Below are 15,516 nucleotides of genomic sequence, written 5' to 3'. Positions count from 1 at the left end.
GAAACAGTGAGTGAGCAGGAGTAAGATGATGGAGACTATAAGCAGCAGGATGGAGATAAAAACCAGCTCAGTCCAGTCCCACTTGTTGACACAGAAACCAAGCTGTTAATACAACATAGACTTATCATCACGTTATAAACTGATATGATGAACATTATAACAATGACCTCTATCACCAGTAGATCAGCTTTTTCCCCCCTTTAACACAAGTACCGTCATACCCCTGTGAAGTGTCAGTAAGGCATGAAGGTATGAAAAAATAGATACAGCCCAAACCCTCTTTACAAATTTAGCAGATACAGAGACACATGGTGATTCATTAGAAATCTTTGTGTCACCTGATGAATATCAGCCCAATATGTTTTTAGTCTCTAGCAACTCCTGATGGAAATATCTGTCTCTTTATCCGCTAAATGTCCTGTAATGTTCAGCTGCTTGTCTCTAAATCTGTCTGTCTGCTGCTGCACATAGTGTACAGTGGGTTTGCAGAGTTTTATCTGTGAAAACGACTCTGTGAGAAAAGAGAAGTCAAACCACAACTGTAAAGTTGTGAGCCAGACAGATAAAACAATGAGCTGAAACTACAAAGCTCCATTGAGCCGAGATAAGCTGCGGATTCATGTGATAAGTCTCTGAAGGTTCATCGCTACGAGTCACACCTTTCACATTGCCACTTGATAAACTATTGTTACAAAAACATTAATTATAGCTGCTACGAGTTGTGTGGTGTCTTTTTAAAACTGCCAGTCATGACAGTTTGTACACAAATTAGTGTTGCTACATCTTTAAAACCATGCATTAGCCATAAATAATGTTTGCCCCCTTCAACTGACAGCTTGTTTCTTCTTGCACATTACGTCTGTTTGATGCAGCGCTAACACTATACAGTATAACCCTGAACTGGAGCATGTGTGAGTGGTACTGACTGAGAGCATCTTGGAGGCACTGGGTCTCTTCTTCGGGTTCCTCACCAACATGGCCTTTACAAAGTTATAAAACATGGAGGACCTGGAGACAAGAGGTATGTTGGTAACATTCTCTACCATCGAAGAAAATAGATGATTGTACTTAGACCCTGTTAATCTGATTAATATGCAGACTATACAAACTCAGGGTGTCTTCATCTTCTTATGTGTGTAAATATACACTACGAAAATGTCGGTGCAAGGTTTGAAATACAAACATAAGACCAATATTTGCATCCATGTTTTAATTATTAAATATAATGTGTTTTTATTCACCATTTGGACTTGTCCTTCAGTTTAGGAGGCTGGTAGCCGCTCTTGGACATGAGAAACAGGACTCTGCAGGAAAAAATACAGTCATTGAGAATCTCTCTGTGTTTGTGTTTATGTGCATGGATGTCACATATCTATGCACAGGCCTGATCTGTCCTGTAACAGACTCTCTGTGTAAGCTGAGCCAATAACTGCAGTGTGAAAAGTGAGGAGAGCAAAGCTGTCAGACAAATGACTTGGAGTGAATAAAAGGTGCAATATTTCCCCCTGATGTGGTGGAGTAGAAGTATTAAGTGGCAGAAAATGTAAATGCTCAAAATTGTGCAGTACTTAATGTACTCATTAGATTCAACCAGCTAATTATAGTTTATTCTTTACTCACAGTGGTGTGTGTACGTGCAGAGGTGCACGCTAAGGCATGTGAGGTTGTGTCTGTCAGCGTGTATTTACCTCAGTGGGTGGACATCAAACAGCGGTGGCTGTAGCTCTGCCAGCTCTATGGCTGTGATGCCCACGGACCAGATGTCACATAGTTCATTGTAGCCACCTTTAATTTCCACTGCTGCCACCTCTGGCGCCATCCTGAGGACAGAAGAGGAACAGCAACAACTGATTTTTGCACCACAGTTAGGCTTTCTGTACAGAGTGGATCTACTGTGTAGTTACACTGCAACTTTTGCTCAGAGACAAAGCTGATCTAAAGAGAAATAATCTCATTGGCTGAGTAAAAACATGAAAGAGGAAACAAAGAGGAATGTTTTTATTAAGTGAAGCAATTCTGCTACCGACAATAAAAACTATTTCAAATCATCTTCAGCAGCAAAACTAAATATCTCTCATAGTGATAGTCCAAATACATATGCTTCCTCTTGCATGTAGTGGTATTTATTGATCTAGACTTAGATTAAAACTTAAAACTTATTTTATTTAATGCCTTGAATCATCTTATGATTAAATAAATTATGTAAAAGAGGACTTTTAAAAAAAAAATCTTTAAAAAAGAGCCATTGCTCTCTTTTATTGCATTTCTGTAGCCTGCCTTCCCTGGAGTTGGTGTGTTATACTCTCTGCAATTACACCTTCTGTGCCACTGTGTTAAGCTCCTGTCAAGTGCACTAATTTTTGATTGATTCAACTAACATACCTAGAACATGGCTTAATAGCAACAATATTAAACAAAAGTACAAAATTTGGCTCAATTATAACTCTAAAGATTCACAGAAAAAACATTTGTCTTTTGCTAGACACGTTTTCCCCACAAATATAACATGCTAACATTATTAGCATGCCTTACCTTGTAAAGCATCATCTTCTGCCAGCACCACTGAGCTAGCTAACATTACAATTGGTGGAGGAGGATGTGGTTTATCTTTACATTTTGCCCTGTCACAAGCACAACCCTGTTATCCATGAGTAGATGCACACTTCCTTCTGAGTGGTAATACAGTCAGCAGTTGTAGTTTGTTAGAAAGAATATAATATAATTCCTACATGAAACTGCTCACAACAAGCTCTGTGGATTGTCTTAAGGAACTCTATCATGATTTCTGGAAAGAGACATTGCTCTTGAGTTTGTATTGTATTATTTGGTGCCTTGAGCTCCACAAGCCGAGTGCCATCTAGTTCCATTATACTGAAAAGAAGGCAGAAATCTCTACGTCTGATATCTCTAGACGGATACACAGCACTACAGGTAAGAGGAAAATATGTGTTTTTGATTTTAGGGGAAACTGTCCCTTTAAATATATATACATAAGGTATTACACATTAATTTATTTACGAGTTGGGAGAAATATACTCCCCACAATCAGCTGCAGTTAATGTTTTACTAAATGTTTACATTCAGGTGTTTACAGGACCTGTTATATTCAAAGCTGCAGAGAGACTGATCATCTGGGTTTGACCTCACCAATATGGCGTCCCGATGAAGGACATCCTCCGGGCCAGAGTGGCAGTGATCTGAGCCGAGATCCCAAAGTCAGCTACACAACAGAGGAAACAAATAGTATAAATAATAACCGCAATAACCACTCACTCAATTTTAAAAATAAAAATACACTTAACATGGCAGGCTCTGTGAGTCTTGAGTGACTCTTTGTAATCATTTTAAAATCAAGGCTTTGAAAACAAATTCAGTGATTTCTTTGTATTCCTACTGCACACTGCGACAACACCAACAAACTAACAAGCACTAACACATGTCTCAAGTGCATAAACAGAAAGTGGGTTAATTTAAGGGATTTTTTGAACAGTGATTGTGTTTTTAAAGCAGAAGGGAATGCCCAACTAGATTCAGAGTGTCTACAGGTAACAGATACTTAAATTAAATTAAATTAAAGACATTTTCAAGATAATTTTAATCAAATTTAAGACTGATTATTTGACAGATCTTCTTTTTCAAGCATTGCAGGTAAGTATAAAGTTAAATATGTAGTCCCATGCAGCGGTAGGTTTCATGTAGGATTATGGTCATTATTAGAATGAGTTAGGTTCATCTTTATTTTGCTATCAGCTAAGTGCAAGTATAAAGTCAGAAGACAGTAATAGGTTTAGTGGCAAATTTAAAGATTTGTAACATCAGAAATGTGGACTGATTTTAACAAAAAGAAAATAAAAGATGAATAAAATAAACTAGATAAATTGTTTGTGGCATTTAAGATCTCACCAAATCAAATTTAAGACTATTTATGACTTTTAATGCCCAATATTTAAATAAATTAATTTAAGACATTTTAGGACTTTTAAGGACCTGCAGAAGAATAAAGAATGTTGCTTATGAGTGAAACACTTTGCAGCAAAATATTAAGTGTTGGATTCAGACCATCACCAAGTAAATTCTCAACCAGTGGGAAACTGCAGAGGCCCATTTCACTCTTTAAATATCATCCAAACGAGACAGCAGAGATGTGTTAATTGGGCCATCGCTCATGCAGTGAGTGACTCATCTTAACCACACCGGTGCAGCACAGAGCACACAGTGCAAACATCCACCTACCTAGTTTGACCTCGCCCTGATCATTGAGGAGGATGTTGGCACCCTGGAGGCAGAAGAGGGTGAGAGAAAGATCAACACAGACACAACTGGAGAAACATCTTATCATACAAAGACTCTCCTTTCCCACTCGGTGATCTTTAAGTGAACCCACACAGGATGGAGATAAAAAACTGTTAGCTCTAAAAGTGCAATTAAAAGTTCATTTGATGGGCTGATTGTTGTAATGTGCTTATCTTCTCTTCATTTTCGGCTCATTTCCTGCTGCATGACATTAAGTACAGTTTACTCACTGGTGGAGGACGTAGTTCAGACCCTTTACTTAAAGATATGTTATGGAGGATTTTCCTTAAAAACGATGTATAGACTTATACAGCAGTAGTCCCACTCTCAGTGTGTGGTGGTGTACTTTCCCGCAGAGGCTCTGCCCTCTGCCTGGATTTTCTTAGTTTCATCTAATTTACTGTATTTGGGCCGTTTGTGGGCGTGTACCCCCATGGCACTCAGCTATGGTCAGGGTTTTATTAAAAGGTGGTGATCAAGTGTCAGACCATAGGCAGCAGATATCCAAGAGCAGGCAGTCCTAATTTGTAACGAGGCATGTGGGGGCGGTGGGTGGGTCACAAAACACAGGACTTTCCCCAGAAGACCAGTGTGTGGCAGGGTGTGAATTCTGAGTTAATCTAGGGTAAGCCCTCACCATGTTTCTTGTGCAAAATTCAGATAGCAGGCAGGCAGAGATAATCATATACTGTTACTACATAAAAGGGTTGGATGAACCTGCAGGCTGCAGGTATCGTCAGAAAATTGAAACTCCTGTTGGATGTGCTCCATACAAATGAAGAAAACTTGATTAATATGCCAGGTGTGGACATGATCATCATTACAAATGACCTCATCCTCCAGACCTCCTAACATCACTGACATTACACAGTGAGCTGATAAAAGCGTACACAGGTCTCGTGGACTGTAACTATTTTGTGTGTGGTTGGGTCCATGACTGAAATAACTGCCATCTTGTTTTGGTCAGGTGAGTAAATGTGCTTAAGTATAGCTGTTTGTTATATTTCAACTCTGCACATGGATGCACCACTGTCACAGCTACTTGCTAATGTAAGCTAACTTTAGCTGCCATTTTCTAAAAAAAAAAAAGCAATGTGTACAGTATGCAAGGCTTTAGTTTTAAGATTAGTAGAATACAGCTTATTATTATTTTTATTTATTTATTTATTCATTTTTTAATGCAGTGGAAGGCAAAAATGGTATCGGAACATCTCTAGTTTCTCAACAGCAGTCTTCAAGTGTCACCTACTGTTACCACAAATAAATACAAGACAGGAAACAAAAATGAAGAATAAAAGTCACCTTAATGTCTCTGTGGATTTTCTTCTGTGCATGCAGGTAGTCCAATCCCTGGTGTCACACATACACACACACACACACACACACACAAGTGGGTTTTTGTGCCTTGAACGTTATTATCAACAGTTTCAGATTATTAAGAGTAAAACCTAAGTTATTAATTGAAATGAGTAATTAATAATCAGTGCGACTTTACCTGCAGCATCTCCCTGCAGATGTAGGCGATCTGTGGCTCAGTCAGAGGACCAGTCACTGTGGAAAACAATTTACATTTAATAATTCAGTGTAATAATAATTTACAGCCTATGCAGTGCAGTACATGACTGAAATATTTAGCAAATAAAGTTCATGTTTCATTCAAAAAAAAAAAAAAAAGTAACATGGTTGCATAATGTATATGTGTTATGTGTATATGTGTTACAGGGTGATTTGAATGTTGTTTAACATATCAGAACTGAGGAGTGGAACATTTTAATTCAGACTAGGTCAGTCAGGTTGTCAAAAATAATCCTGTATTGAGTGCTAGTAGGAGCAGCTCTGAGCCTTTCAAGATGCTTACAGGCTGATTCATTTCATATCTTCTCAGTTAGATGTTAAATTATTTTTACTGAGTTGTATTTTACGATGTTATATGTCTTTGTCTGTCTTAAAGGGATAATTTACCGTTTGTTTGTTGTTTTTATTTTTTGTTGTTTTTGCTAGCTCTAGGACTGTTGTTTAAACTACAGATTGTACTTCCATATTTTTGTACGCCTGCCTCGAGATTGTTTGACACCAGCTAGCCACCATGTTGTTTCCTCTGTCAAAACCAAGTGTCAGCCTCCATGACTGAAAATGAAGCCACTACGGAAGTGCCAAAACTGTAGTTCTTCTAAGCTTGAGGCTCGCTTCAGAAGCAAGTCAGTCCCCACAAATCCCCCCTAACTTTACAGCAGAAATAAACATGTTTACAGCCTGGTACAAAACACGGTTTTGGTCTATACTGTAGATAATTTTCAACATTCATGACCAACTGTACAGGGGGTGGATTTTTATATAACCCACCCATTTACATTTCAAGGCTTAAAGTTACACATAAGTGACAGGCTGTCTGCTGATAGTGTATTCGACTTCTCAGTCAGATCCAGTCAGCTCCACCACAGTGCCAGCTTCCTGCCCAAATATGACCACTTCTGACTCCAAAAAAAGACAAGATGGTGATGGCTGAAATGCTGAACTTGAGGCTTCAAAATGGGAGTTTACATACCAGTGGGTGACAACACAGTAGCTACATCCATTATGTTAACAGACTATGGTCAAAATGTACAAGCTCACAGGAGCTCGCAGGAGCAGTAATTGGTCTGGTGTGGCACAGTGCATTCACAGACAGAACTTTTGCCTCAGAAGAATAAACACACACACACACACACACACACATACACACACACACACACACACACACACACACACTCACCGTGGTAGACATCCTGCAGAGAGCCTCCTCCACAGAACTCCATACAGATCCACAGTTTATTGGCTCTGCAGACAGAAGAAGAGTTAACTTGTGTATCTGAGATTAATAAGAGAGCGAGAGGAAGCACAGAGACAGACAGCTCACCGTATGTAGCTGCCATAATAGGCCACTATGTTGGGATGTTTGCAGCTCTTCACTATGACGATTTCCTGCTGGATGATAGAAAAGTCATCCTCTGTGGAGCCGGACAGAAAGAGAGAGGTTACATGTTTATCATTTCCATCACATTGCATACGAACAAAGGTGGAGTCAGTGGATATATACACACTACAAGCTGATATGATTTTAGATCTGAATACTTCCTGTCTGTCTCAATAATACTGGCAGATGCAACGTCCGCTCAGGTGTTATTTTACTAGGGGTCTGTAAATGTAGTTAAAGGTCCCTGAAACAAGGAGCATGTGCTACAAAACAAACACTATCCTCTTTTTTGAACTAATGTGTGAATATTTAACTATGAACTATTATTTAGAATAGTTCTTAATACTCCAAACCTTCCATGTGAGCATACTTGAGTGCAGTACTTGAGTAAATATAAGCTGGAAACATGTTTATTACCTTCATCCAGGTGCATGGGTAGAATATATATAGGCTTTTTTTCAGTACCTCACTGCCTTGCTCTTAAAATGATAAACAATCACATAAAATTCTCACCTGGTTCCATCTTGATGACTTTGATGGCCGCCAGCTCTCCATTCTGCTTGTTACGTGCCTGAACACACAAAGACACATAAACAGGTTATTATCTTTACACTGTGGCAACCAGTCAATGCCAGTGGTGGAAGACGTACTCACATCTGGAGTAAAAGTAGCAATACTACAACATAAAAATACTCTACTGTGACTATAACTACGACTATGTCCTCTATGAGCTCAGTTCTTCAAAACTTTTCTCCATTCACCATGGAGGCATAAAAGAAAAACAACTCTTTCTACCTGAATTCTGCGTAACAGTGGGTGACTAAGTGATGAAAATATGGTTATTTGGGGGATGAAGTATTCCCTGTGGGTGCCAAAAGTAAAAGTGCTCATCATGCAGCATGACCCATTTTAGAACAGTACAGTATATTATATTATTGGATAATGATTATTGATGCATTCAAGGGATACTTTGCTGATTTAAAATTAGCTTTGTGTCATAACATTGTGGGTAGTATGTGTAAATGAACTGTGGTAAACATTCCTCCATTTAACCAGATCTCTCTGCTCATCTCTCAACACAGATCGTTATCCAGTGGATATCTGCTGGCTCTAGGACTGTTGCTAACCCTTTACTGTTGAACTCAAGCAGTATGGCACCTTACCTAAAGATGTAAAGAACCAAAAAGCTACAAAGACTTTCAGTATTTTGAAGAAAATAGCCTACATTTACTTTGAACTCTGATAGGACTTATTATGAATGATAGCTTGTTGTTGTTGTTTTTGTATGACAACAACCTCCGAGGCTGAAAAATGAAGCCAATGCAAAAGTTTCAAAACTGCAGTTCCTCTAATGGCCACTTGAGGCTGGTTACAGAAGTAGGTCAATCCCCACAAACTCCCATGATAAAATGCCCAACTTTAAAGCAGAAATAAACATGTTTGCAACCTACAAAAAATGGTTTTGTTCCCTATAACTAATATCATTCATGACAACCGTACAGGGGCGATTTTTTTTTATTACTCACTCATTTACATTTTATTTAAGGGCAGGGCCACTTGAGTGACAGGCTGTCTGTGAGGCATCACCACAGTCATATCCACCCCTCGCTCGTCCACAGCTCCACCCTTCAAAAAACCAAGATGGCGACGGCCAAAATGCCCAACTCTAGGCTTCAGATCGGCAGTGCACAAACCAACATCATGTGGGTAATGTCACAGTTGCTACATTCATTATATACAGTCAATAATTCTGACTCAAGGCCGTCTGCAGACGTTTATGATAGTGTGCCACCTGTTGAACCTTTCGGCAGCTGCAGACAGGATTTCACTACAATATGTTGTACCCCAATGATATGACTTGATATGGCGCCATGATATGACGCAATCTCCTTAGTTGCCATGGATGTATAAAGAGAGTGACTGCTCCTCTGTCTGTCAAACTCAGACCAAACTGTAAAACTAGGCAGTGCTGATCAAGTACAATCCAAGATTCTGTTACTGTATTTCCTATTTCTCGCATTAAAATGTCTGCAGAAACATATTACAGTGCACTGTTTGGCTGTAATATGAGAATCTGTGAACAGTAAGTGGACGTTATATGGTTTTCTGTATTGTCAAAATGGAGGCTGAAAAAACTGAGATCAAACGGTAAAACTAAGCAGTGTTGATACAAATATGAACCAAGATTCTGTTGCTATGTTGCCTATTTCTCGCCTCAAATCTTTTCAGAAGCACATTGTAGCTTACTGTTAAACTGTAATTTGAGATTGTTTGTTACCAGCCAGTTGCCATATTGTTTCCTATGTTAAATGTACAAACTCATGTTATGTCACCCTCCAGAAGGAGCATTTATCGGTCTGCTACGGCACAGGCCATTCTTGTAGTTGTAAGTTTTCTACCTCATGAGTGAAATGCAAATGTCACAGCCCTTTTCCTGTGTTTACTCTGGTCATGTAGCACCAGTTTCAGAAGTATTTGTATTGTTCTACTGCATAGACAGTTTTATGACCATCCTGACAGCAGTGAAATACTTCTTTACATCACTTTAGTGTTGCCAGTGGTAAAGGTAGAGCTAATTTGAGTTTGTAGTTTCAACTATAATAAAACCTTAATATAACCATAATATAAATCCAAATTTGTGGATTTATATTATGTATTAATAATATAAATCTGCAAAATAGAGCTAGTGCAGTAAAAAGTACAATATTGGCTGACAAATTGTAGTGGAACAAAAGAACAAAGTAACATAAAATGGAAATATTAAAACAGAGCGATGACAGAACGCTGTAAATGTGGTGTGTTTTCTGGAGCAGCAGCAGAGCTTCGTTTGCATGTTTTCTGTCCAGATCAGTGAAGTGCAACAAACAGCCCACCACACCACTCTGAGGCATTAAACACACAAAAACACACATTTACAGTAACAAACACACACATACACACATGCAGGCGGACATACACACACACGATGACCTTTTAAAGTGTGATACCAGAAAGTGGTGTCACTTCTCTTTGCTAATTCACACTATTTATAAACAGAAACTATAGAGAAAAATTTCTTCACACATGATTATTGTCTAAAAGGGTCCGAGATGATTTTCCTTTGCAGCAACGTAATGACTGTTTTGTACTCCAGGTGTTATTAAACTAGACTGCCATAGTGATTAAAAGTCCCTGTATAGAGCTGAAAGGAAGACACTCCATGTCAGACATAAACTTCTACCAAGAAGTAAGGGAGCTTTAACCCATTAGAATTCATGTATTATTATTTATTCCTTACAGAGTGGAGTTAAAACAATCTCCAAAGAGTCCTTAAACTCAACAATACACATGCAGTTGTTATTATTATTATCACTTAAAATTATAGGCTACAGCATGAGCATAAGACCAATACCTTCCCAACTCGTCAAATATTGTCGCTTTGTCTGTGGACTTTCACGTCTACATATGATGCATGAGGTACTCTGCTGCTGTCAAGTTACATTTGTTATATGCGTTGTGTCTTTTCAAAATACATTTTTGTTTTCACAGGAAATGTGCAGTTTCTGCTCATTAGATGCATACAGTCTTATTCAAATTACACGTACAACATTTGCATAACACCTTGTATCTAGGTTTATTTCCTTGTGCAACAACAGCAAATGGTTAGGTTTAGAAAAAAACATCACAGTTTGGCTCTACATTCACACGGCAAGGGAACAGTGGGCTCCTGGGTGAAAATCCAGGGTTTGTTTGACCCAACCAACTCCCCTCCCGCCTGCCCTAAAGGGACATACCAGCGACTTATATCACGTGCCTTTCTGTGTCAGTGTCTTACATGGACGTCCGCTGCCAAAGTACTGGTACTGGCCTCTGAATCAACATCTGCCGCCACCCAGTGCATATCATATTGGCAAGAAAGGTGCCTTTGTGCGTCAGTATCTAACACCCAGCTCACTGACAAAGCGGCGGTATATGATGTTTGTATGTTTATGATTTTTGCATCATATTCGTATTCGTATTGATAGTTTCACTTAACTACTCGTATTGATAGTTTCACTTAACTATAAGTGAGGTGAGTACTTCTTCCACCACTGTAAATACCAGACTATAGTTTAGACATGACTGCCCACCTACTTTGCTGAGAGGAAATACCCATTCACATTCTGTTCCTTGTGAAATTCACTCCAGTCAGACATGTACCCTGTCAGGGAGGGCAGGACAGGTCATACACAGACAGCAGAAACACCACTGCCTCAGAGAGGGATTTTTAAAAACATGACACATGGAAATGTGAGCACCAAATAGCTTCAAACATGCAAATACTTTCAGCTGGAAAGTGTTATGACTACTGTCAAAAGACAAACTATCAAGTCATCATGTACATTGTTTTTACAGTTACACGTTTCACTGTCGTCACTGAACTGTTATAACAAAACAAGCTTATTGTCTCATATGTCATAAAATGAGCAGGACGTCATTAGTATTTGTGTTAAGATGCTAATTAAATGAGAAATACACAAAGGAAAAGAAATAGCTTTTTGAAGACATGACTCGAAGGCATGCGGTGGCCTCCTCCGCTGTCAAAGCACTGCTTTCATTTTGTCGGAAAATTACATGATAAACTGTAATGGAACCTGACACTTGGACAGACATTGAAGTCAGCGGTGGTCTACCCTTTGAGTTTTGAAATGGCACAGTGGAAAGTCAGGGCGTTGCGGAGGATGGTCATAAACAACTGGTTTATTTATGAGAGACACTAACCAACACCTAACGCTAACGCTAATCCCCATCTCACTCCGACCTCGTCGGATATTGACATTTTGGTCAAGGACTTTCCATGTCCACATAGGACAGGTTTAGGAAAAAAGAACAAGGTTTAGTTTTAGAATCTTACGGGACGTGAACACTGCTTTCTTGGGTGATAGTTGGTGTTTGTTGAGACCCACCACAACTCTCGCCTGCTGCACTAGGAATTTCATCGCATTGACATTCATCCTTGTCCTGCTGTGTTTCCCCCTGGACGCCGCTGGGCACTGTTAAACTATAACGGCAACCGGCCACGTATCATGCTGATGTTAAAGGGCAACTTTTTTCATTGGTTCCTGATGCCTCAAGTCACTGCCCAAGCGCCCCATTTCGACGACTTCAGAATGAGACCTGGCTCGTCTCTGAGATTTCCTGTTCTGCCAAGACAAAATGGACATGAATTAAACTTTTCTTGTCGTCAAAGCCAACATGTTCTCACTCTCTTTTTCTCAATGCTGATGCTTGTTTAGTGGCCAAACACATCAAGCTATACTATCTGGTACCTCTCTAGTGTCAGTTTTGGATGCTCAGGGATGCTGTGTCAATTAATGCATGTTTCATGCATTAGAGCTCTGATTTTTAAAAAAAAAAATAAACAACTTAATTCAGTGAAGAACTGGGGGAGAGAGATAGAGTTAAACAAGAGAAGGAGAGAGAGGGGCTGCAAGGTGACTTCGTTGGCAGTATTTACTTCTGCCTCCCCAGCAGTCGGAGAGATGTGCGTAACATTCACCACAGAATGGTGATCATTGTCTGTGCACCACATCACCACAGACTGCCATGCACACCAGACGCATCGAGGTCTGCTCTGCCGAACATTGTACAAAATGACCAACTACTGAAAAAACAGAAGGAAGAGACGAAGGAGAAGTGGTGCAAGGAAACACATCAGCTCTAACTTGTAATAAACGTTTTAATATAAACAAATTATAATATATAAAGTATAATATAATATATTTTTCAGTAGAAATTCAGGTTTTTAATTGGGCTTAGGCTCAAAACTGCTGCCATGGGTAAGGCTCCTGTCGGGCTTGGACAGAGACTGCAGGTTCATGTAGCCTAATTATTTGGGCCCATGCATTGTATCTTCTCAAAATAAATTTCCATTTTCACAGGAAATGTACAGTCTCTGCTCATTAAATGTATACAATCTCTTTTCAAAATAAATTTAGAATTCAGGTAAAAAAACTTTGTTTTTAGGTTTACTATCTGAGGTTTAGGCAATAAAAGCAGGTGGTTACATTTAAAAAAAACATCATGGTTTGGCTTAAAATAAGTATGTTTGTCACTTATGTAATGTAATGTCACTTGTCATACATCACTGGCATAATATGATACACATATTAGCACACGGAGTTGTTACTTAAAAAAAACCTCAATTGACCTCTATTTCATATCGGTAAATGAACAGTGGGCTTCCAGGTGAAAGTCCAGAGTTTGTTTGACCCATTCACCTACTGTCCCACCGACCATATTCGGACTTTCTCGCTCTGTATGCTACGTGAGTTGCTCAGTGAGTCAGAAAACTGCTTCTGCCCAGTGTGCCTCAAATCGCTGCTAATGGGTGTGTCCGTGCATTGGTATCTGACGCTGAGGGCCACTGACCAAGCATCAGTATCTGGGCTGTGCTCTGTGACAAATAAAATGAAACACCTCTGTAATTAACCTCACTGTGGGCAGTTTTCTTTTAAACTACATTCAAATACAAACAATGAGGTTTTTAGATTATGAGACTTGTTGCACTGTTGAGTCTCAGTGGAGGATATCTCAAAACTTAGCGTACCACTGAATTAAACATGGTCGATTTGGGGTAATAATTCAGGCCTGTCACACCAGCCTATGGGCCAGTCTCCACAGCAGACCACATTTACTGTCACCGTTTTGTTGAGACACTTTCTCATTTTACTGTTTGTGCCTATTACTACACATAAAAACAGCTTCAAAAACATTAAAAAAAAGACAAATTAAAATAGCCATGTGCCTCCAGTTACAGAAATAAATATTGGTGTATATAATTTTTGTGAACGTCAGGAGTACTCCCTCTCTGCTGCCTCTAAAGAAAAATTATGCAAAGTTGCCCTCTTGGATGCTCTTATGGTAGATAAAAACATAGATGGTATAAAATAATGGACGTAGCCACAGTGACATCACCCACTGGTTTGTAGACTCAAGTTTTGAAGCCTTGGGTTTGGCATTTCAGCTGTCACCATCTTGGTTTTCTGGAGCTAGAAGTGATCATATTTGGATGACAGGATAGAGCTGTGGAGAAGTGAGAGGTGGATCTGACTTAAGGCACATTTATACTTAATGTTAGATACATATACAGAGATGGATGGAGCCTTCTGTCGGTGCTCTGTGTTCATTTTGTCCGTATTTTTGCATGTTTTCTGAAAGCTTACTGATACTGACAAAGCAGAGTAGCACCACCAGAGACTGTGGGGGCAGTGTAGCATAGCTTGAGAGAGACATGACTGGACCTGATGAAGACATTTTAAAAGTGGCAGAACAAAACAAATCGGTCAAGTAGTGAGAAGAACTATCCATCCACATGTCATGATGTATTTAATGGCCTCACTCTGCCTCCATTAAAAGGTAGGCTACATTCTTACGCCCTCCTAAGTCTTCGCCATGTTTGTTGTTGTCAGAATCTTTTGACTCTGCCCTCTAGTGCAATCTAAGGGATGTATCTATGCCAGCATAAAGGATGTATTGAAGTATGTGGGTAGCCTGGGAGGATTATGACAGAATGTGCCCCTGGGCTGCTTAAACAGAGGAGCAAGACGCACAGACCTTATAGTCATTTTGTGTTTCTTTGACACTGTTTCCCCCCTTTTGTTGTTATTTTGGGTCTATTTGTAGTTCCTTTGCATCTTTTGGTGGTCATTTTGAGTCTCTTCCTGGTCGGACGTGTACATTGGAGTGACATTTAGCAGGTGAAGGCCAGAGAGGACCCTTACACTTTGGGCCCCTGGGTCTGTGCCTGGTAGACCAATACAGTAATCAATCTTTGGTGGGAAGTGATGGTCACAACGTGAAATAAACAGATCTGCTTCCATCATAAAGGGAGTATAAATGAGTTGTAACACAGGCACAGAGCAGCATGGACTTGTTTCTGGTCAGCTTTAAAAATAAAGTTAGTCTAAGTTTCACTAGCCTTACTCTGGTCTGGTCTCCAACACCAACTGAGAAAATGTGAATATATTTAGCTGCTCAATGCTTAATTTTCTCAACAAGTCACTTGTATATTTTGCGGTTCTTTGCGTATGCTCAGCTTATCTTGAAACAGCTGTTTATACTAGCTGTCTACTGTATGTGCTGCCTCAAAGGCAAAAAAATGAATTAAACACAAATGAGAGCTAAAATGCTATACAGTATGTTCATGTTCAAAAACTTCATGCTCACTTCTCAAAACAGTGGTGACAGACAAAGGTGTTTTCTGTGAGAACGTGAAGATCAGCAGAGGACTTCAGTGGCTGTCTGATGTC

At 39.4% G+C, this 15,516-nt stretch overlaps 1 protein-coding gene across 2 annotated transcripts in view; it reads right to left on the bottom strand.

The window, feature by feature from the left end:
* The window catches only part of LOC126403767 (mitogen-activated protein kinase kinase kinase kinase 5-like), a 45,191-nt gene that overhangs the window by 16,494 nt on the left and 13,181 nt on the right, over window positions 1–15,516 (bottom strand). For both annotated transcript variants that reach the window (XM_050066533.1, XM_050066543.1), the window contains exons 2-11: window positions 7,760–7,817; window positions 7,190–7,280; window positions 7,046–7,110; window positions 5,789–5,844; window positions 5,596–5,643; window positions 4,234–4,276; window positions 3,148–3,220; window positions 1,689–1,820; window positions 1,242–1,304; window positions 927–1,008 (exon numbers count right to left, since the gene is read on the bottom strand). In XM_050066533.1, coding sequence (XP_049922490.1) covers window positions 927–1,008; window positions 1,242–1,304; window positions 1,689–1,820; window positions 3,148–3,220; window positions 4,234–4,276; window positions 5,596–5,643; window positions 5,789–5,844; window positions 7,046–7,110; window positions 7,190–7,280; window positions 7,760–7,817 — 711 coding nt within the window. The remainder of the gene's footprint in view (window positions 1–926; window positions 1,009–1,241; window positions 1,305–1,688; window positions 1,821–3,147; window positions 3,221–4,233; window positions 4,277–5,595; window positions 5,644–5,788; window positions 5,845–7,045; window positions 7,111–7,189; window positions 7,281–7,759; window positions 7,818–15,516) is intronic.

The sequence above is a fragment of the Epinephelus moara genome, chromosome 2, assembly GCF_006386435.1.
Source record: "Epinephelus moara isolate mb chromosome 2, YSFRI_EMoa_1.0, whole genome shotgun sequence".
Classification (NCBI taxonomy): domain Eukaryota; kingdom Metazoa; phylum Chordata; class Actinopteri; order Perciformes; family Serranidae; genus Epinephelus; species Epinephelus moara.
The sequence above is the reverse complement of the archived record's forward strand: the minus strand, read 5'-3'. Positions and strand labels throughout refer to the sequence as shown.